The sequence below is a fragment of the Coffea arabica genome, chromosome 6e, assembly GCF_036785885.1.
Source record: "Coffea arabica cultivar ET-39 chromosome 6e, Coffea Arabica ET-39 HiFi, whole genome shotgun sequence".
NCBI classification, from domain to species: Eukaryota; Viridiplantae; Streptophyta; class Magnoliopsida; order Gentianales; family Rubiaceae; genus Coffea; species Coffea arabica.
The window spans coordinates 27,879,470-27,903,308 of NC_092321.1; the positions used below are offsets into that span (position 1 = coordinate 27,879,470).

The 23,839-nt window shown below is 36.3% G+C and overlaps 1 protein-coding gene and 1 non-coding gene across 2 annotated transcripts in view; one reads left to right on the forward strand and one right to left on the reverse strand.

Moving 5' to 3' along the window:
• Positions 1-628: 628 nt before the first annotated feature.
• Positions 629-852, forward strand: LOC113697657 (small nucleolar RNA U3). The gene has a single exon (XR_003449941.2). It is a non-coding gene; the product is annotated as a small nucleolar RNA U3 (small nucleolar RNA).
• LOC140009830 (uncharacterized) overlaps positions 686-23,839 on the reverse strand; it is a 32,520-nt gene continuing 9,366 nt past the window's right edge. Inside the window, exon 4 of the mRNA XM_072056166.1 lies at positions 686-1,005. Coding sequence (XP_071912267.1) covers positions 686-1,005 — 320 coding nt within the window. The remainder of the gene's footprint in view (positions 1,006-23,839) is intronic.

Here is a 23,839-nt window from a genome sequence, read left to right on the forward strand (position 1 = left end):
TATTGTCCTTACAACCCAAAAAGGGAATTTGGGTGTCAAAATAGAATCAACAATGTCATCAGATGGACAAAATTGTATTCTCCACACATTCCGTTGCTTTTAATTCCCTGAATTTGTGAACAAGAATGAACTTTTTGAACATTCCATTTATTACCTTCCTGATTTACCTTTGCTCGTTATTCTTTAATAACCCCTCTCTTACTTTGTAGTAATTGCTTTCATGTGGAGAATTTATAGGTTGCTGCACCTACACAATGCTAGCTTCTTTTTAGGGATAATTTGTTCGTGTAAATCTAATCCATTCTAACTTTAGTCATTCGTCTTCATGGATATTTTTATAATTAACTCTCACCCATAATTGCATTAATTACTTGGAGTTTTTTAACCATTAGTTATTTCTTGTTAGATCAGCGGAAGAATCAGGTTAATCAAGTTGACATTGCTGCAAATGCCAAACAAGGACTAAACATCTGATTCTCTCTCTCCTTTTTTTTTTTAACCTTGGTCATTAAAGAATTGGATTATTTATCTCACTTGTGCACGAAAATACCTCCTGATTGCTATCCCACATCGACAACTACATAGAGCGCTGCAAAGTTTATAAGAAATAGATCTCGCCACAAAGGTCACGACCTTACTTGAACAGGATCTGTTCTATAGGCTCGTACCTCTGTGTCCTTGAGTTCTAAGGAGACAGGAAACCACGTCTGGTGGATGAAATATGACCGCTTGACCAGAGCGTGATTAACAGCTCTTGTTGCTCGGCTTCCGAGCTCCCAGGGCAGTAGAGGATCGTTCCCAGCCCTTCGCCTCGGCATTGGTTGGGGTGGTCTTGCGGTTGTCTGACAGACTCTCCCATCTCTTTTTGCAATTTTCTTTCTGGGTCTTCCTCTTCCTCAAAGGTCGGAGAAGACGGGCAATATTTTTGGTTTCTAGCAGAAAGCTTTCCTTGCTGACTTATAACAAAATTTCTCCAATTATTCTTACCAGAAGCCCAAAAGAAATCTGTGAATTCCCAACTGTAATTAGGCATTAACAGGAAAGGTTGAATTTGTTGGAGTGTTTTTCACATTGTAGTTTCAACAGCCAACCATAAATTTCTCCTTGACCGAGCTTGCAATATTTCCCCTTTAAGGACTAGTTTTAGGCAAGTGAAAACGTGGAAATTTTGGCAAATATCCTTTCAAGATTGTAAGCATTATCAATTACTACTCCTTTCCCTGGTTGTCTGCTAGGAAATTACAGCATAGTGAACTCAGGAAATTTTAGCTAACTGTTGTAGGAAATTTAGACAAGCATCAGTAGCCACATATTTAAGTGTGCATCATTGGTTAATGAACTTGTAACAGAGACAATATCTCACCTAAGACAGTAGCAAGCATTTTGGACGTGCTAATGGGGATTTTAGATGCTAGTAAACCCGTTAGTATGTTTAAAAGTCCACAATCTATCCTCTAAAAGAGGGTAGTAGAACGCTTTCTGAGATTCTTTTATAAAATGGGCTAATTCCTCCAATTATTGTTCGAAAAAAAAATCGCAACAATATCGTTCTGATAGAATTCTGGTACAAAACTATGCCTGTCGGGTTGACACAGCCCGAGAAGCAAGAGAATTTTTTCAGCCACTGGAATATCTGCAAAAAAGCTGCCGGGCTGTTAGGCCGACAGCCTGCAGCTTCTTTTTTTTTAAAAAAAAATAAACTTCAAGGCTGCCGGGCTTACATGATAAATTTCCAAAAATTCTGCCGGCCATCAAAAGTGAAAAAAAAGGTCTGCATGGCCCCAGTGCATAGCAAACAACCGAATACAAATATTCATCCCTTTTTTTTGTGGGAAACTCAAATGCAGATGCAGATGCTAGGTTGTAACATGTTAGTAGTGGGACGGAGTAGTACTGTGGCAGTCGGTAGCTTCTTCTTTTTTTTTTTAAAATTTTTTTCCTTTTTTGGGTAATACTTGTCCTACTAATACTACTTATAGATTCTTAAAAAAATTTAAAAACCTTTTTGACTTTTATATAAAAAAAATTTTAAATGAAAAAGTTGTAGGAACAGGTGAAAATGCAGTGGGATGGAAGTGGAAAGGAAGGTGAGTGCATGCGTGAGTGTGAGAGTGAGGAGATGAAGAGGAGGTCAGAGGTGGTGGAAAAAAGATAAAGGTAAAAATGGAGAGAGAGATATAAGGAGATTATATTGAACAAAAGAAGGGAAATGAGTATATTGGTGTAGCAGTAGACCAGTAGTAGTGTATCTTCTCTCATTCGTCACATGTCCCTCAACACCCTTATCTTCTTCTCTAGTCACTCTTTTTTTTTTCCTTCTTATCATTTCAGAGCTGCTGCTGCTACTACTACTGATGAGGAAAATTCCGCTCAAAAAAAGGTTGTCGGGCTAACTTGGATTTTTTTAAAAAAAAAAAAAAAACTGCAGCCAGCCAGATGTTTTGGAAATTTATCATGGCTGCCTGGCTTACTTGAAGTTAAAAAAAAAAAGAAGCTGCAGGCTGTCGGGTTGACAGCTCGGCAGATTATTTTGCAGATTTCCAGTGGCTACCGGGCTAAACTAGCCCAGCTGCCAAACATTTATTTTTTTAAAAAAAAATTCTCTTGCTTGCCGAGCTGACATAGCCCGGCAGGCATAGTTTTGTACCAGAACTCTGTCAGAATGTTATTGTTGCGATTTTTTTTTTCGAACAACAATCAGAGGAATTAGCCTATAAAATGACTAATCAGTAGAGAAACTGTTGTATTTGCCGGCAAACTCAAACTGTTTCGTAAACCTGAAGGTTTGAGCACATCAGTTTCAGAAACCTTTTTCGATTATTTGATTTTTCCTGAAGAAATTTTTGATATCATACGTGACAAGAATCCCCATAAAAGATGCATATCTCTGTGTTACATTCTGTGAATACTTTTGTCAATTAGGAATTTAAATGTCAGTCCATGCAGTTACTGAGTCCAATTTTTCAGAAAAAGAAAGAAAAAAAGTTCTTGAACTGATTACATAAGCAGGGGAGGAAAAACGAAAAAGTATATCAAATGTGAGAAAATCAAACCTCATCGTCATTTCAAATGTACTTCAGTATCATCCATAATACAATTCACAGGGATAGTCAACAATATTTTAAAAGGTGAAGGCGTTGGACATGGCATTTTATGTCTGTCCAAACGGAGCGAAAGCCCCGAGGCGTGGGGCACAAGTTCCACAAATTTTGATTTTTTAATTATATAAAAAATAAAAAATAAAATAATACTACAACATCATAATATATATATACACACACACATATATGTATATGTATATGTATATACATAGTGTGTGTGTGTATGTCACTAATAAATATAAAAAACTGATAAAATTACGAAAATTACAAAAATATTGTTGTTGTCTAATGAGTAAAATTACAACATAGCTGTAACTCATACAATAGTCATCTAGAATCATGTTAATAAAAAATAGTTATATTATCGAATCAAAGAAAAGCAAAAAAAAGGAAACATAGTCATAAATGGTTTTATCTTATATTTTTCTCAAACTATTTCCAATGAGAAAATAAATGGAATCATTCTTCAAAATTATTAAACAATAATAAGGGCAGCAAACGAAGATAAGGAAGATGAAATAGTAAAATCAAAGTTCAAAATTTAAAAATACAAGAAAAATATAAAAATGCCCAACGCTCCAAATGTCTGGGCGTTCGCCTCACATTACAGGGCAAACACCCAACAACACTTACCCTCCATTCAAACGCTCTGAGATATTTGGGACTCATCACGTCTTGGGGCTCACCCAGCCTCAAAATAGTGGTAGTCAAAACTCTCTATTGTGGTACAAAGTATTAACTAAACACCTGAACACGTCCCCTCCCTCCCCCCTCAACACTTCAATGAAATCCCAATGGCAAAAAACATTTAAATTTAGATAAATTAGAGAATCCTTGTACGAATATTTTGACGTGGCTTAAACAATCAAGCTTTGGATTACCAAAGGTTATCAATTCAATCGTCTAAAAAAGAAGTACAATCAATGTCTTGCAGTGTTTCGAAAATTATTTTCATATCTTTTATTTTAATGGCCTTGTCTTAAATTCTTGGTTGATTTAATAGTTGAATTTTGATTTATATTCTATTGCCTCATTCAATGTGTTGCATGTTGAGTTTCATAGTGCATTATATTAATGTGACCAACTACTAAGTTGTGTGAAATAAATTTGGTGGATAAGAGGGAGTTTTGTACAAAAGGGATTATATGTTAAGAGGTGTTAAGAGTTAATTGGAAGAGAGTTAGATATTTTGGTGATTTAGAGACAATTAGATAGATTTTACTCCTTGTTTTGCCACTTGTCAATCATCTAAGGACCCTTGACCAAGACTAAACTTCATTCTTATCCAACCAACCTTTTATTTCATCACCATTTCTTCTTCTTTTCTTCTTGTCTTGGCCGAAAATAGGGAGAGAAAAAGTGAGAGAAAAACACAAATTTCAAGCCTTGATTTCTTGTCTAATTAGTGAGAAAACAAGAGAGAAACCCTAATCCACTCCGTAAATCCTTGAGTCAAGTTTGGAGGGAAGCTCTTGGAGGAGTTCTTGGAGGAGGAAGTTTTGCAACTTTCTTGATTTGCTTTCCATCCTAGGTTTGGAGATAAAGAGGTAAAACTTGTTAGGAAACCTATCTTTCTTCCCTTATCTTTGAGTTTATTTGGTGTATGATGTTATAGGAGCAAAAAGGGAGGAATTTTATGGAGGGTTTTTAGTTGTTTTCAAGTTGTCTTCTTGATAGTTTGTTGCTGGAAAATTTTCTGCTTTATATGTGTGGTTAGATCATTAGTTTACAAGTTTTATATGAGGATTTTGGTGGATTTCTTTGTTAAGATTCATGCTATATGCTTCTTTATATGATAAAGAAGAAGTATTATGTATGCTCCATGGAAATCTTAGTAGCTTGATGGGGAATTATTATGGTGAGTTTGACATATGCTTCTATGTGGAAATATTAGTAGTTTTATGGTAGTTTTTGAGATATTCTTGCTCAATCCACTTTAGAATGACCTCAATTGTTATTTGTATGTTGGAGTTGAACCTAAACAAAAGGGTTAAGATGAGCCAAAAATCTACTTTCCAAGTTATTTTCTTGATAGAAAGTTTCAACTTTGGAACCAAGAGAATTTTGTTCCACTTTCTTCAAAATTTTTAACTATGTTCAAGATATTTTTGCCCCATATATTACTTGAAATGTTGATCTAGTATACATGCAGTTTTTCACTTGATTTGACCGAGAAAACCTTGTGAACTTTGAAGGAAAATACGAGATATGTTTGCTGGAAATTTGATAGCTTGAGTAATGGTTTACGAACTCAATTGTAGTTGCTTTTGACCTTGGTTCTTGATGGAATTTTGATATCTTATTCCTTTTCACATGCTCTACTATATATGTAATGGGTTACATGTTGAGTTCTTGATTTTTACAAGAGAGAAACATGTGAAATTTGGGAGTGGGAGTTGGATGGTTTGTTTGAAACTTGCACAACTAGAAAAATAGCTTTTAATGACACTTGTATTGTAACATATTTTCCTAAACGTCATAATAGGGTGTTAACATGACAGTCAATTAGGAGTGTCATTAAAAAAGTGCCAAAAGTAGACAAAACTACATCGTATCACCCTTAATTTTGAAAATTGGCACTATGCTTTAGCGTGATTATTTTCACCCAAAATTCTAATATTTCCTCCCTTTTCTTACTTACCACATCTCATCACTTCTCACCTCACCCGCTGCATTTTCTCTCTCTCTCTGTACTGTGACCTTTCCCTCCCTCTCTTGTTTCTCTCAATTTAGGGCAAATTTAGCCAATTTTCTTGCCAATCTGCTAATTTTTCAAGGAGGAAGCAACTAGGATTCATCCCACCGATGGAGGTACGATGATTAAGATGTTTGTTTAGTTTATTGAATATCAATGATTCAATTTTTTGTTAACATCAAGGTTGTTTTCTTTTTGATTTCTTGTATTTAAGAGATAATTTTAACTTTAGGTCTACATATACATCTCCAATTTTGTCTAAAATAAGCAATAAGGTAGATGGCATCAACAATTTAGGGTTGTATTCTACTTAGCTATTTGAGTATGCCATCAAAATGTCAGTTGACTGGATGTGTCATTGTTTTGATTCATTCTCATGTTTGGGATTTTTTCTTTTTGTTTTTTAGTAGACAATAAAAGTTTCTTGATGGTTGTACCGAAGTTTCTTGATGATTGGATGCCATCGAAAGATTCCGAGTAAATGTTATAGCCTTCTTTAGCATTAGTTTGGTAGCATCCGTGACCCACCACATGTTTGATAAATTGACTAAACGAGTTTTTCGTTGCTTGCCAAATGGATTTACTCTCTAGTTTACTCAATTCTTCCAAGCAGCATGCCTTTTAGTTTTTTGCCAAGGCTCTGCCTTCTTTTCTTGAAATTAATTTTATAAACTAATCTTGAGTTGAATAGAGAACTGAAATACTGTAACATGGTTGAATGTGTCTTTATGTTTTCTTTTCGGATCTTTAGTTTGAACATGCATTTTCTATCTGAGGTATTTAGCTATTTTTGTCTCAGACCATTGCCTGATGAAGCAGTAGCTTGGCAACTCTTGTCATGTGATATTATTGTGTGTTCATTAAGTATTTATGCATGATATATATTGAGTGAAGACAATATGTAAAGTTGTTTCTTGCCTTTTAAAAAGTTTGGACACTCTCACAGTCCCACTTCACTTAGGAAACCACTTTGTCTGTTTTTATTCAGATACTGATCAAAGATTTGGATATTACAGTTACAAGAATGAGGAAAAAAAGATGTTGCTTATGGAAAAGCATAAGGAAGCTTCTACTATTTGGTGTCAAGCTGATGCTTTCAGCGCTCACGTTACATTTATGTTAAATTGGAGAATGACATAAGTAGGGCTAATCTTACATTTATGTTAGTGTTGTTCTAATTTCATTGGTGCTATTAGACCTACTTGTGGATGTGTTTGTACAACTAAAATATCTCATAAGTTTAATTTGACAAAATTAATAGGTGACAGAGACATTTTAGATGGTTGGGACAAAGTGCATTATACTATGAAATTTGTTCTATTCTTTTTTCCAATTTCTCGTTGCACAAGGTACAAAGACAGTGATGAAGTGTACAACTTTTATAAATTCCAGTGGTTAGTTTAATTTCTAATGACTTTAGCTTTCACTGGGTCTTTGTCTAGCAACGTTGTTCATTAGGGTCACCAGAATACCACTGATAGGAAATGGCAAAACTCTTGGTTCTAATATTTGTCTAGCTTTTCCCCTCTTGTTTTGTCCTTGTTTCAATTACTATTAGTCTTTCTTTTTTTCCAATTGCTATTAAATGTTATGCAAGTCCAATGTAATAAATATACGTTCACTACACACTAGTGCACATTTAACTTCATAAATTGAAATCTTATAACAAGATATTGATGAAAATCATTATTCTAATTAACATGATTGACCAAAACCATGTACTTGTATTCAACATATACTTGTAGATCTAATTTTGGAATTGTTTATCATCACTAAATGTCTAAATTTGTATTACTGAATTCTTTAATAAAACTTTACATAAATCCTCATGACTTGTGTTTGCTCTTCTAAGTTATTAGCTTATGTGCATAGTTTTTCTTTGTGACTTAAGGGTCAATCTGACATTGCTTACTACTAGAAAAGTTACCTTTAATGACATACCTAATCTAACATTTTACATTTGGTTCTCTTTTAATCATGAGCCTACCTAAATATTTGTCATGAATATGACGAACGATAGTCTTAACCACCCCCCGTGGGGGAGAGCGACAGCGAGGGGGTAGCGTACCGATCTTGTAGCTATGAGTTATAAGCTACTCCTTTCTCTTCTTTATCTATAGGTTTCCCTAGGGTTCTTAATAGAGTTATAAGATTGTTTGTAGTTCCTCATGGTAGCTGTAGTTCCCTGTAAATGAAAAGGTACCACTCCTTACTGAACACATCAGAAACTCTCCCTAAAGAGCGGGACGTGGACGAGGGCATATTCTGCTTCCTCTCACCACCTGGTATAGTATGGAACTCTTAACTTCAAATCAGAGCTACAAGGCAGCTAGGAAGCCCTGGGAGGGCGTCCTAGCAACTGCCTTTACTGTCTGAATCTCTTAATACAAACATATGAGTTATTTGAGTTAAACCTCGGGAAGGAAGTCTTGGGTAAGGCTTCCGACTGAACAAGCGTAGAGAGGATGTCATAGGTATGGCATCCGATTGAAGCGATAGTGTATGGGGTAAGGGGGAGTCTCGCTCCTGAGACGCCCTCCCGTGAGCCCAAAAAGCGTGAGGGAGAGCGCACTGGAGAGTAAAGAGACTCTACCTTACCCTAGAGAGAGAATTGACTAAAGAAGTGAGTCCTTCATAGGTATGGAGAATTAATTAAGAGTTGCTTTTCGTGGTGCGTCCCCCCCGGCCCCCTGAGGGAGAGTGCGGCCGGACAGAGGAGGTTATTTTAGTTATGCTTTGCGTCAACCGTCGCTGTCCCTTCGGGTGCGCTTGATGACCGAGTCAGATCGGATGCTTTCCCAAAGCCTCCTTCCCAGACTCTACTGGAAAACAAATGTTAGGTTTCAGGGACTCCGGCTATCAAGGCAGTAGCTAGAAAGGCCTCCCAGGCCTTCCTAGCAGCCATAGAGTCCGGATTAAAAGAAAAGAGCTGCTACCATACCAGGAGGTGAGATAGCTGAGCAAGAGCCCTCGGGGGACCACCCTCCATTTCCCTTGGAGGGTGCTCAGTAAAGAGCTACTAAGAGCTAAAAAAGAGGTCTTCTAACTCTTCTAGGACTATAAAAGCTGTAAGCCTCACTATAGCAAGAGGAAGATAAAGAAGAAGAGGAACTCATAAGTATTCACAGAAACTATGTTTTATCTTGGTGACACGTCTTTGGGATGCATTGGTGTGAAATCCATGTGAATGTGTTTGTGGAGAGTGATGAAGAGCTGATGAGGCCATACCATAATTTCCGCAAGATTGGAGATGCAATTGGAGTGGCCATTACTTGGCCAATAAACTTGGTAATCTTTTCATCCTACCTTTATCATTTGTCTAACTTAGTTTTTATTTGTTTTCTAAGATTAAAACTGTAAAAGAAGAGCTGTGTGATTGGTAACTCCAATTGCTTGGTTTATGACACATGTAGGTGAATCTTGAAGAAAACTAAATGATCCTTGGATCAAATGGCTATTTTTTGAAGACATTGTTAATGCTTTTTAGTCGAGTTCCTATCAAGCTACTGCTTCCTTTATATATATTGACAATGCTACTGCAATACTCCTCACTAGTGGAAAATCTCCAAATTAGCATGTAATTTGTTGACATAGTTTTAAGGCGAGTTGCTTAGATGATATATTTTTACACCAGTTTGGATTATTGTATTGCACCAGTTACTACGAAGATGTAAATAACTTTGGTTTTCCTTTATATGATGGTACTAACTACTTTATCATTCCAAAAATTAGGATTTACAATATGCAGGCAGGATGAAATGTGATTTCTGCTTATGGGTATAAAACATGGATGGTATATAGGAGTAATGCAACATACTGTACTAACACTTAAAAGTGTCATCACTTCGACTTTTATTGTACATAATATTCACAAAATTTCATGTTAAAAAGTGTCATAATAACCTAATCTAGTTACACCACAAAAGTGTCATAATATTTCATTCTACTTATGCGAATGTGTTATAATATCTTATTGTACTTACATGACAGAAGTGTCAAGATAGTTTCAAAATATGACAGTTATGTGCATCACTTAAGTTTATAAAACATCAACTGTGCCTTGGCATTTCTTGTCATTTCAAAGTGTCATAATAGTGATAACTAATGACATTTATAAGTGCCAGAAGAACTACAAATTAGGACGCATAGAAACTGTCATAAAACTTATAGTGACGTTAGAATGGATGACGCTTCTGACAGAGCGTCATTATAGTTAAAACGTCGTAACATGGAGCTATAATGACCCTTTCAAATATCATAAAAGGATATTTTTGTAGTAGTGTTGAATGTAATCTATACTCTCTTATGGTATATTGATGGCTGGAATTGACATGCATGTGTGTACTTATGTTTGGTCTTAGGATGCAAGAGGGGACAAGAGGGTGATCCCGAGGCCGAAGTTGTAACAACCCCATCTTCCCCTAGGGTGTACCCTAGGATTTAACGAACCGCCTACCCAACTCTCGTCAGGACTCACTCACTCATTTCAATAAAACAAGTTACAACTTCAAAAATAAAGGAAACAACAATTCTCAAGCTTAGAAAGTACATTCATACTCATTTCTATCTCAAACGTTCATACATATCCGAATATAACAAGAGATTCAAGTTCTAGTTGCACTTCTAACCCTAATCGAGCACTAGCGCTAGTAGAATTACAAACATTAAAAGTCTAGACAAAACTAGCCTTTCCAGCTTCACGCCTATGCTCGTACACCCTGTAAGGAAAACAAAAACTAATAGAGTGAGTCAAAACTCAGTGAGGTTCCAAAACATCATGCAAACCCAAGTAGCGAGTTGACCATTGTATAAAACTTGAAATATCAAAGTAGCGAGCATAAGAGTTCATAAAAATGAGCAATAACACTTCAAATAGCAAATTATTAGATATCCAACATTTCGAGATAAAAGGATACAGTCTGCTCTCGGGAGCAGGTTTCGTGGCCACTTGTTCAAAATCTGTTGACACTCCGTCAACCCTGGAATCATAACAAGTCCAGTAGAGCACCACTTAACTCCAATCTCCATCCATCATTCAAACCCCCTACCGGGCCCGAACTCCAAGATAAACACTGGTGGTAATATTCGAGCATACCTATTGGTTAAGAAGATAACACTCCACTCGACAAAACTAGAGACCCATGGTTCGTTATCTAATCGATCAGGCCCTTGCTGACTCGACTCGATTAACTAGCCAATGGGGTTTGGGTTCCTATGCAGTCAGTATAGTCGATGAAATAACATCTCCAATCGACTTAATCAAGATAAAAGTACGGGGACGGAATGAGAGGCACCTCCCACTCGAATTCAGTGTGGTACATGCTGCCGCTCAGCACTTACAAGTCAAGCACAAGTATAAACACAAGTACAGGTCAATCAAGTTCAAGCAAGTACAAGATAATTCAAGAAGGGGAGGATGAGTGCGAATAAGGGCACACTCGCCTAACCCTGACCAAGTCACAAATAATGCCTAGCATGTCACATTTCCAAGCATTTCAAGTATTTCAATTCAATATACATGTCACATGCAAATCAAGTTACTTGTACATGCATGAATGAGATATCAAGTGTTTAGTTAAGTTAGGTCAAGTGCGATAAAGTACACACTTGCCTATGAAATGTCAAATCAGGTGTTTAGTAAATTTCTAGCAACAATGAGTAGGAAACAAGCAGTTGGAACACTCATCAATGATTTACTGTTTTCCAAAACCAAGTTCAGGTTCAACTCCCTAGTTAGAGTCAAAATCTGCGATAAAATATCGTATAGCAACTTGAAATCAATTAGGGTTTCAAAATATAGGAGTTTCGCTTAAAGAAAATCAAGTAAATAGAACTCATTTAAGTAGTACTCATTTTATTTATCAAACCCTAGAAAATTCATACTCGCTCTTTTAGTTTCGATATAGAAACGATTAAAACGTTTAAGTTCACAACTTGGTATGAAAGAACGAGGAAATCGTATTTATAGTGGTCGCAACTTTCACTTTTTAAAAGGGTACGAGTTTTTGGCAAAATTCAGCTTATATACTCCTACTAAGGAAAACTTGACTACCCTAAACAATCTAAGTTCAATTCAACCACGAATCACGGCTCAAAGTTCCAAGTTCGCTTGCTTATCCTACGGAAGGAAAATTTGGGCAGCATACCCTTTGTATTTATCCATTTTTCCAGCCATTTAAGGCTTCATATTTTTCCTCAAACACCACAAGTAAGCATGTCAAGATAGCTCTTCATCTAGGCTTAAAACCATCAAATGGTAACTCATTTCTAACAAATAATCATCCACTACCAAAACTAGAAATTTCTTAACGAAGCTGGAAATTCATCTTTTGAAGCTAAAAAGTCACAATCATGCTACTAATCACCTCACAAATCCATATCAAAGCTCAACACCAACATATTAGAGATCAACATCATAAATCAAAGCTGAAAAATCACAAACCCTAGATGAAATTCGCTAATCTTCACCAAATCTAGAGTATCATCCATAATATTCCAAGATTCAAGGCATCTACTCCATATTTTGCTAAAATAAGAAAGACAAAGGAAGTTTTAGACTTATACCTTCCAAAACACTTGAAGAAAGTGAATAACCAAGCTATTCCTCCCAAGAAACTCTCCACTCCTAGCTTACTAACTTCCTTGGTGCAAGTTTAATTAGTTTAGATTTGTGGTTTCAATTCAAACAAGGCAAGATCCAAGGTAGGAATGGAAGTTTTTCTCCTCTCTTTTCCTCTCCAAATTTTCGGCCAAGCCAAGCAAGAAATGAAGAAAATGTAGCCAAAAAGAAAGATAAGAAGAAAGGAAATATCTTGGTTAAACCCTCTTGGATGGCCGACACTTGTCGCTCAAGATTTGCTTTCTTTTTTTTCCTTTTCTTTGGTCAAGAATGGTGGCTGAGTTAAGGATTAATTTAGGGGAAATTAAATGAAATAAAAACAAGGAGATTAGGGTAAGAAAGTAGTGGTCAAGTAGGGTACTCAACCGGTAACAAACGGCGCACGTCGGTTCAAGCCTATTTTTCTTAACTCTCTTGTACTTTTGTTTTAACTTATGATTCACTAACTTATTATTAAAACTTCTAATCACACACTTCCTCTTACTTAATACCTACTCTTATCCACCAAATTTAGTACACACACCTCACCAAGTGATCACATTACCAAAATGCACCAAAAAAAACCGTAGCATGCACAATTCCTTTAGAAATATCATAACTTGAATTATAAATGTCAAAAATTCATACAACTTAGCCTGTTAAAAACCAGACTTCAAACACTAATAATCTTTAGAAGACACCTCAATGAGATTAAGTTCATAAATTGGTCCAAATTGAGTCGTAACCTACTACAATACTCCAGTTTTTACTTGTGCAGGGCAGAATTTTCAGTCAACTTTGCTGATTCTCTGGTATTTATAGAGATTGAATCAAGTTATGAATTTTATACTGTAGGAATCCCTATGAGTCTAGTTTCAAACGCAACAAACAGAACTCAATTCTGACTTTCCTATACGAAGTTATAGCCAATTCTCCAAAGCTGCGCAGAGCATCCTGCGAAAATTTCCAGATTTTCAAACAACTCGAGAATATGAAATTTTTCTTAACAAAATTTCACTCCCTTGGCTCAAATTCAACCATTAAAACAACCAAAAATCTAAGGCAAGTAAGTTCAAATAAGAACTATAAAGACAAGTAAAATTTCGGGGTCTCACAGAAGTGTACAGTTCTCACTAAGTTGGTGAGTGTTTTAAGTGCATGTTAGGACTATATGTTATGCTGGAATGATACTTAATGTGCTTGGTTGATTGTTACTGCTATATATCTTGAACTGCAAATGAATAGGTGACTATATACTTTATCGCATTTGACCTAATTTGACTGAACTCTTATTATCCTGTTTATACGTGAACTGATATACATGCGCGTGACTTGAAAGTCCTTTGGGTATGTTATCTCATCGACTATACTGCGTGCTTGGGATCCCAAACCCCATCGGCTAGTTAGTCTAATCAAGCTAGCAAGAGGGGATTGACGAATTATGGGTCGTGTTTATTGTTACTAGATTTGGTATATTGAGTATTACCCCTCTTGTTATATATATGGCGTTCGGACTTGATAGGGAATGATTGGTGGACAGAGCCTGATGTTAAGTGATGATCTATAGACATTGTTTATTATTGAATTCAATAGTTGACAGAGTGTCAACGGACTCGGAAAACGCTGCTGCTGAATTGGTTTGCAAGAGCCGATTGTATCCTTTTAGTTGCAAGTGAAATACTGAATGAGACTAAATGCTACGTCTGGAAACAGACAGGAGCCAACTCTAGATTCCGTATCAGTACCATATCCTTTGATATTGATTGTGCTATTTGTTAAGAATTGTTTAACAAATTATCCTATTATTAATTGGTTTGTTATTCCTCTTATATTAGTGAAAGTGTGAATTTGTGTGTTTAAGGTTACCTGTTTTCTTAGAACCTCACTAGGGGTAAACTCATCCCTTTAGTTTATTTTCCTTAACAGGGGTTGGAAACTTGGAATCAGAGAATAGTGAATTGGAGAGTTGAAGTCTCTACTTTAAGTAAATTGCCATCCTATTTGTGCTTGATGAATTGCTTGAAGAACTTATATTTTTTATTTGTTTGGTAGTACATATAAGTATGGATGATTTGGAATGTTGGATGGTGTTGGATGGTTGGTATTATTTAATGGTGGAGTTTTAATGCTTACTTTGGAGCTAATGTTATCTCTCAAGTTTATGTGAATGAATGAGACATGGTGAGAGTCAGGCAAGCGGTCCGCTAAACCCTTTGGTACGCTTTAGGGTAAGGTGGGGTCGTCACAAGTCTGCCCATATATTACTCGTTTATATGTTCAGAACTAAGGGGAATGCATTTCCTATTCAGACTATCATGTATTGAGCCAATCCCTGAATGACAATTTTTTTCCATCCATTGCTCTCTTGTTGAGATGGTTTTGCAATGACCAAATCTGATGGGTAGTTGTTTCTGTTCTATCACAGAAATGAGTTACACAATGGCATGGAGGCTTGTCAAAAGCCAATCTAATCGAAGCTGTTTCAAGGTGTCGTCCACAGGCCACGGATCCAAGAAATTTTTATGGGTGATGTAATTGCCGTCCACAGGCCATGGATCCAAGAGATTTTATAATTGATGTAATTTCTACCATTAGTATAAATTTAATGAAATGATGATGTTTTTTTATCCCAAAAAAAAGAGTAGAGATGCCATCAGTTAACCTAGTTCTGAAAAAAGTAACCCCAACCTAGTTAAACTCGGAATTAGTTAGTACATCGATATCGGATCCAAGTGAAATTGATTGGAACTTGAGATAAGCATTTCCTCCTCAAGGAGATAATGGGTGGTAAGAGGGAAGTGTCACATTTATACTCGACAAAAGTTGGTATAAGTTACGACCTTGCATGACGACTATTTGTTCTTATTTCAAATGTCTAAAACTTATCAAGTGAAATACTATATTAAAAATTATGATTTTTAATTTTTATTAGATTTAAGGGAGGCTCAAGATCTTACAAAGGGCACCAAAAAGGAAGGTTTGAAATTCCAATCAATGATCTCATGATCACTGAATTAATGTTCATAATTTTAAATTTTTTATATAAAAGAAGAAAAAGAAAGATAGAAAGAAAGAAAGAAAACAACTCGTAAATGTATTAACTCACTATAACTTCATTGATTTAATCAAAGACGACATGTTTGGTCTAACAAATGTAAGTGAAAGCTGCAAGTAGATTTTGTACTCATGCAACATATGTGGCTAATAGGACACAAAAAATTGCACAGTCAAAGATGCAATAAAAGAAAAATAAATGGCACAGAAGTTGCAAGTGATTTTTTTTTTATCATGATATACCCCTAATATACCAAAAACTGTAACTAAAATTACTTGCACAAAAGGGACAAAAAACATGCATAGAAGTTGCAAGTGATTTGTTTGTGATGATATACCCCTAATCTAACCTGCGACAATTAGAAACCTTCACAAGAAACATGCTAGTTGTAATAAATTTGACAAAAGCAAATATGCGGACTATTGCCAACTTCTGCATAAGCTCAGTTGCCTAGTTCTCCTATTGTGTCGATTTGCTAGTCTTCCCACAGACCTAGGAACTTACCAAGATGGTTGAGCTTCAAGTTGCAATTTGGAACTACACCTCGAAGAAAGGACCTTGTCTGGCTGTTTGACCCACACTAGGGTCCAGACCTAGTTCTGATACCGTCGAACTACCTCAGATTAGAATATTAGACTATCTTTCATTTTCCTCTCTTTTGCTCACTAATGTAGGGGTGAGCACACGGTGCATATTCGGTAATTTGGTTATATCAATTCGATAAATTTGGTTATTGGACTTACAGAAATCTAAACCGCATTCAAATTCGAATTGGAGATACCCTAATTCATTCAATTCCGAATTTTAGTTCGAAAACGGAGTGAATAACCGAATTCATTTTAAAAAAAATTTGCTGAATCCTTTAATTGTAGTTTTCGGCCTAATTAAAATAATAAGTATTATAGTTATACTTAAATATAGTTATGTATTATACCTATACTTATTAATTATTATCTAATTCTAGTCATGTATAAAATAATAAGTATTATAGTTATGTTATGTATTGTTGTATATTTATATTATTATAGTCATATAACAATTAACAAATACTAAAATAGTATATTGTACATCATTATATATTATTATTATCATAAGTACATGATAATACCATATACTAACTATTATTAATAGCATTTACCTATATAATATAATAATATATTAGTAGTATATACTAATACTAAACCAATTCTTTATAAACGAATTCGAAATCGGTTATTACCAAATTCATAATCTCATTAACTATTTTATACTATATTAGAATTCGGTGAATTCGGTAAATACCGCTTTTGTACCAAATTACCAAATACCCGATTTCAAATTACCAAATTGAATTTGAATTTGGGTATGAATTCGATACGTACCGAATTTGCTCACCCCTACACTAATGTATATATCCCTGCCTTGCTTTCTTAAAGATGTACTATTACTCTCACCCCCATTCTTATCTCTTTTAGAACATTTGTGATGTAAACATCGTCTTGCAGGCTTTGATCCGTAATTCGCCTCGGCACAGTATCTTGACATTATCTAGCTTGCATGGTGAATAGCTAGAAAAAATTGGAATTTATACTGCACACATGACAAAATTTTGGAAAAGAAAAAGAATATGTCACTAATCAAACAAAAATGATTTACAAAATCAATGTCGTCCTAACATGTTAATTAAATTAATTTGATTTAATCACTTTTTATTCAGTCCAAAAACTCAACTAGATACCGATTAATAACTATTCATTGAATTTTTTTTATTTTCAAATTTAATAGGAATAGTTGGGAATATTTTGGGGTCGGGGAAGGATAGAGAGAGCGGAGGAAGTTGTTGACCTAGAAGAATAGTTGATGAGGACTACTCTAAATCGAGTTAGGGTCTATGAGCTATGACGTGTACTTTGACCGTGTTCTAGTCAATGCTGGTCAATAACTGACAATAAATGTGCTTCATCATCTACCAAAGCCAAACAAGAGGTTTTTTCAGCCCATCCCTTTTGACTTTATGCTTATGCTTGCATGATGCCAAATTATTGATATAAGTTTCATTCACATTTCCGACAAAGCATATGAAAATTTGAACAAGAGGCAGGAATGGTTGCAAAAAGCAATTGTTGCAAAATGGTTGAAGGTTAAGATGACCCATGTGTGTTTCGGCAGCAAGTATTTGGCAAAAAATTATTTATTTATATCACAAACATATTTTTCATTATACATTTTTATCTTTCAAATTATTTTTTTATTTCACATACATCATATTGCAAAAAGTGCTATAGTCACTATTGCAAATAATATTTCAAATAATCTCTTATCCAAACACAATAATGCTCTAAATAAACATACTGCACATCATTTTTATGCCATGTATTGTCTGTATAAAATATTGTATTATATTTACACTCTGTTCAAAATGATTTTGGATATTACATAGGCTTAATCATCTTAAGACAATTGTCCTTGTCCTTAACTTGAAAAATTTAAAGCCCTCTCTCTCTTTCTACAATTGTTTTGATGTTTAGCTTGTTTCAATTGCTATTATTTATTTTTATTTGGAATAGGAGGTACAAAAGGTGTTTGGATAGTTATGATAAAAACCGTACTTTTCTGACAAATTCCTTACTTTTGGAATTTGTCCTGGCAAGGTTAGCCCCCATTTGTCCTAGCATGGTCAACCTCGCATAAATTGAAAGCTGATGTGTGGAATGCTATGGACGATCGAGATTAAATAACAGTTGCAATCAAGAATAGGAGGCCTGTGATGTTCAACAAAAAACACACCCAACCATGATAGAAGCCCCTGTCTTCTCCCACTTTCGATGGTAGGTGCTCTTCTTCCTTGGATCTGTTGCTCCTTTGAAATAGATTGTACTTGCCACTCATGGAGATTATATGTGACGTCCCTACCTTCCCCTAAGGCGAACCGAAGGATTCGGCGGACCGCCAGCCCAGCTCTCGCCGAGACTCACTCATACACCTCAAGTAAAAATGAAAATAAGACCACCAGAACAAGTGTAATACATTTCTATCTCAAAAGGAATACAACTCAAATATACAAAGGTTCTCAATTCTTCATACATCCAACTCTTGCCAAACGCTAGGGCGAGAACCATTACAAAAATTCAAAAGAACTAGACTAGGCTAGTCTATACAGATCTCTCGTCCATGCTCGTATCCCCTGTTAAGGAAAACAAAACTAACGGAATGAGCTAAAAGCTCAGTGAGGTTCCAGACACATAATAAAAAATTTAAGTCCAAGGCATGAATCATAGATAACAAATAATTCGAGAAACATTTACAAGATAGAAGCACTAATAACACATTCATTAAAAGGATACATGCTCACGTGGAGCCTTTCTTTCTTTCATTCTCCTTTCATTTCCTTATTCCTCCAATATTTAAAATTTCATTTGTAATTGAAAACCTCCTTTCGTTCATTCATTTCATTTCTCCCTCTTCTGGGCATTGGCCAGACTCTACCCGACAACGAGGTAATACTCGAGTATACCAAACTTTCACCTAGGGTCACCAAATCGCCCGACCGGGTCCGCTTCTGACTCGAGTCGACCGGCAACGAAGGGCAAGGGCTCAATTCAGCCAAAAGGCTTACATTCATGCACAACTAACATTTAATCACTTAAACATTGAAAATTTCACATTTCATTTAGGTCGAGTGCGATAAAGTACACACTAGCCTAGCAAAATTCATTTTTAACAAACATTTATCATTTAATCCAATATCCACAACAAATCATATAGTTAATGGAAACAAAACAAACAAAGAACACTCACCTATTTACGCAAAATAACGTCCAAAGTAACCCTCCGGGTAATACTCTCAATCACCGATGAATCCTAAAATTAATCAAGAGCATATATTACAGTTCATCTAGCAAAAGTTAGGTGAATTGAAGGAAATCCGAAGTATGATGTATATACATGGTTGTTGGGATGAAAAGAGTACCTTTAGACTCAAAGACATGAGTAACTAAGAGTTTTCCAAATCAAACACAAAACTAAACTCAGAAAGTTTGAGAAAAAAATAAGTAAACATTTGAAGTTCAAAACTGGATATTTGTAGCAATTTCTCATGTTTTAAGACGGTTAAAACGGTCATCCCATTCACCATGCGAAAATGTATAAGTTCAAGAAAACTTTAGCTCTTATAACACCCTTAGAGTGGACCTAAGAGTTCCAAACAAAATAAGTCCAACACATCACAAAATCACCTTCCCAAATGTCACTGTTACTCACTCAAATTACAAGAAAATAAACGGACAGCATTTACCCTTGATTTCTTCACTTTCCACCCTACAATCAAACACCAATTCTCATAGCCATCAACCACAATCACACATACACATTATAAACTATTAAACCCCCTTAAAACATCATCACTTAGCACCTCATAATAGAAACCCTAAACTGAGATTGAGGCACAAAAGCTGGAAATTCTTTTAGGCAAAGTAAACGAACACTAAAACACTAGATATTTCACATATCAAAACTAGTAAATCATGGCTAGCCTTTAAACTTCATATAGGGGTAGAAAATTCACTATAAAACAGAAAATTCACATATCACCACTTCAATCCAAGAAATACTGAATAAAACAACCAAAGTGGCAACCACAAGCCACTAATTTCAAACTATTAGAAGCAAAGAGAGATGTTCTTAGTAAAATACCTTAGAATCTCAAAGAAAATGGTAGCTTTGTCTTTCCTCCTCCAAAATCACTCCACCACAGCCTTTATTCCTCCTTAGTGTACACTTGTACGGAGTAGTTTGTGATTTCACCGGATAAAACTCAAGATTTGACATAGATTGAAGCTAGAAAATGAAGAACTTTCTCTTGTTTTTCCTCTCTAAAACTGCCAGCCAAGACAAAGAGAAAAATGAAGACATCTCAGCCAAGAAACATGACAAGAATGAAGGAAAATCAACCGGTCAAAGTTGGCTGCCGGAGGTGACACGTCACAATCCGGCCGGATTCCAGGCCGGATTTAGGACAGTGGCGAAATCCATTTTTTTTTTCAAAACCCACCAACAATCCGGCTAAGAACAGGCCGGATTTGGTACTAACTTTTTCCACCAAAAATTTTCTTTTTCCCCCTAGTTCAAGCGCCGCGTTTGTCCGTCCTTTTAACACAGAGACTTACAACTACGCACAATTACACTTGATATACACCACACGCACTCATATATATCGAATGAAACCCCTCCTTATAAAACTGGATAGCAAATCTATATAGAAAAAGGGAAGTGGGAAATAAAATAATGCCGAGAAAATGTTAAAATTTTCAGGTTCTCACACTCTCTCCCCCTTAAGAAATTTCGTCTTCGAAATTTTTACCTTCAGATGACTCAGGAGGTTGTTGGTTGTCTAAGGCATATACCTTTGTCGGTACTTTTGTTCGATTATCTCTTTCATTCACTTGTTTCGGTTTGGTTTCATCAAGTGGTTGAGCACTATTCCCCCTGGGCTGCTTCATCAGGCAACTACTAATTTGGTGATCGCTACTCCCACAAATCAAACATTTTCGCTCTTTCCTCCAACACTCATTCTCCGTAAGATTTGCCTTTCCACAATATCCGCAGGCCAGGTGAGAAGCCATTTTTTGGCTTTCTTGAGAAATTTTTCCATGACCTATCTGACTTCCTTTGGTAGATCTTTCATCTAGTGCTCCTAATGTCCATGGTGGGCGGGGTGAAAGGTTCACCTTTTGTACTTTAGAAGGCGCTATCTTTTCGTTAGATTCCTCAGATACACTACCAGATGCACCCCTTTTCCGTGTTTGGAAGGCTTTTACCTGTGTCTTTGCATCCTTAATCTTTGGGCTTTCTCAAGGGTTTCCGTAAAGGTATTAACCTGAACCGCCGCTAAAGCTTCCTAGATTTTCAGATTCAATCCTTGTATGAACTATCTCACTCTTCTCCGCTCCGTGGCCACCAATTTAGAAGCAAACTTGGACAGTTTAGTAAATTTAGTCTCATATTCGGCCACACTCTGGGGTCCCTGATGCAATTTAATAAATTCATCCTCTCTCCTTTCTTGGACCAAGGGTGGGAGGTACTTTTCGTTAAATTCCCTTACAAAGTTCATCCATGTCCATGCAGTCTGTTCTGTTTTCCATTTTGCCTTAATAACATTCCACCATGCTCGGGCCGGTCCTTCGAATTGAAATATAGTAAAGTTCACTTGTCTTTGCTCTGTGTAGTTCAAAATCGCGAAGATGTTAATCATTGCCTCCAATCACTGTTCAGCTATATCCGGATCAGGCCCTCCATGAAATTTCGGAGGTAGAAACTTTTGGAACCTCTCAAGAGCACTATCCTCTCCTATCTCAAGATTTCGGGGTTGATTCACTGGCATTTGGCCTTGTTGATCTACCAGACGTGCCAGGATATTTGTCATTTGTTGTATCGCCGTCGCCATTTGATCTCCAGCCTCAACCCTCGGTCCATGTTCTTGCTCGGCCACTGTTTCTCTTTCTTCTCTCGGTTCTTGAGCTCGCTTAGTCCCACAGCCTCGACTAACTCCACGTCTACGACTACGTCTCCCCTCCATACCCTTTTCTCTCTCTCTTTTCCCAAAAGATGATTTAGAATATAACGAAGTAAATTGACTAAAACAACAAGATATAACACATCAAATACACAAGGAGACATATACACAATATAACGCACAATATACATAAAGAGAAATTTCAAGTTAGACAAAGTAAAGTGCAGCAAGTACTATACATGTAGGTAGTAACATACCACAAGCAAAAGACATGTAATACAATAAAAGGGCAAAAGAAGAACAAAATGCGACCTGTCGTCCCACACTCAGCTAAAATCACCCCCGTTCGGTCTCTTACTTCATTTTCTATCCGAACTAGACGTCCGTTGACCTCTTGCACTCACTCTAGCCAAATACTAGCCCGTTCATGTTCCCAAAAATGAAAATCTCAAATACTTAGTATCACCCTCAACTCTGGAGCACTCGGGTACAAGAATCCGAAATAAGATAATTCACATCTCGAGCTGGCCAGTCCCAAGGGTAAATTATTTACAATCAAGATTCCTACCTGACGTACCTATCTATTGTCCTCCAATACCATGATAACGATTTAAAACCTATAACAATTCACGATTCATAGCTTATGCTCCAAAGAGCACTTAGTCCTTCATACTTATTCACCACTTGGCCCAATCTCACTCCGCGCAGAGACCACGCGAAGCAGGCTCTGATACCACCTATGACGGCCCTACCTTCCCCTAACGGGAACCAAAGGGTTCGGCGGACCGCCTGCCCAGCTCTCGCCGAGACTCACTCATACACCTCAAGTAAAAATGAAAATAAGACCACCAGAACAAGTGTAATACATTTCTATCTCAAAAGGAATTCAACTCAAATATACAAAGGTTCTCAATTCTTCATACATCCAACTCTTGCCAAGCGCTAGGGCGAGAACCATTACAAAAATTCAAAAGAACTAGACTAGGCTAGTCTATACAGATCTCTCGTCCTTGCTCGCATCCCTTGTTAAGGAAAACAAAACTAACGGAATGAGCTAAAAGCTCAGTGAGGTTCCAGACACATAATAAAAAATTTAAGTCCAAGGAATGAATCATAGATAACAAATAATCCAAGAAACATTTACAAGATAGAAGCACTAATAACACATTTATTAAAAGGATACATGCTCACGTGGAGCCTTTCGTTCTTTCCTTCTCCTTTCATTTCCTTATGCCTTCATTATTTAAAATTTCATTTGTAATTGAAAACCTCCTTTCGTTCATTCATTTCATTTCTCCCCCTTCTGGGCATTGGCCAGACTCAACCCGACGACGTGGTAATACTCGAGTATACCAAACTTTCACCCAGGGTCACCAAATCGCCCGATCGGATCCGCTTCTGACTCGAGTCGACTGGCAACGAAGGGCAAGGGCTCAGTTCAGCCAAAAGGCTTACATTCATGCACAACTAACATTTAATCACTTAAATATTGAAAATTTCACATTTCATTTAGGTCGAGTGCGATAAAGTACACACTCGCCTAGCAAAATTCATTTTTAACAAACATTTATCATTTAATCCAATATCCACAACAAATCATATAGTTAATGGAAACATAACAAACAAAGAACACTCTCCTATTTACGTAAAATAACGTCCAAAGTAACCCTCCGGGTAATACCCTCAATCACCGATGAATCCTAAAATTAATCAAGAGCATATATTACAGTTCATCTAGCAAAAGTTAGGTGAATCGAAGGAAATCCGAAGTACAATATATATACATGGTTGTTGGGATGAAAAGAGTACTTTTAGACTCAAAGACATGAGTAACTAAGAGTTTTCAAAATCAAACACCAAACTAAACTCAGAAAGTTTGAGAAAAAAATAAGTAAACATT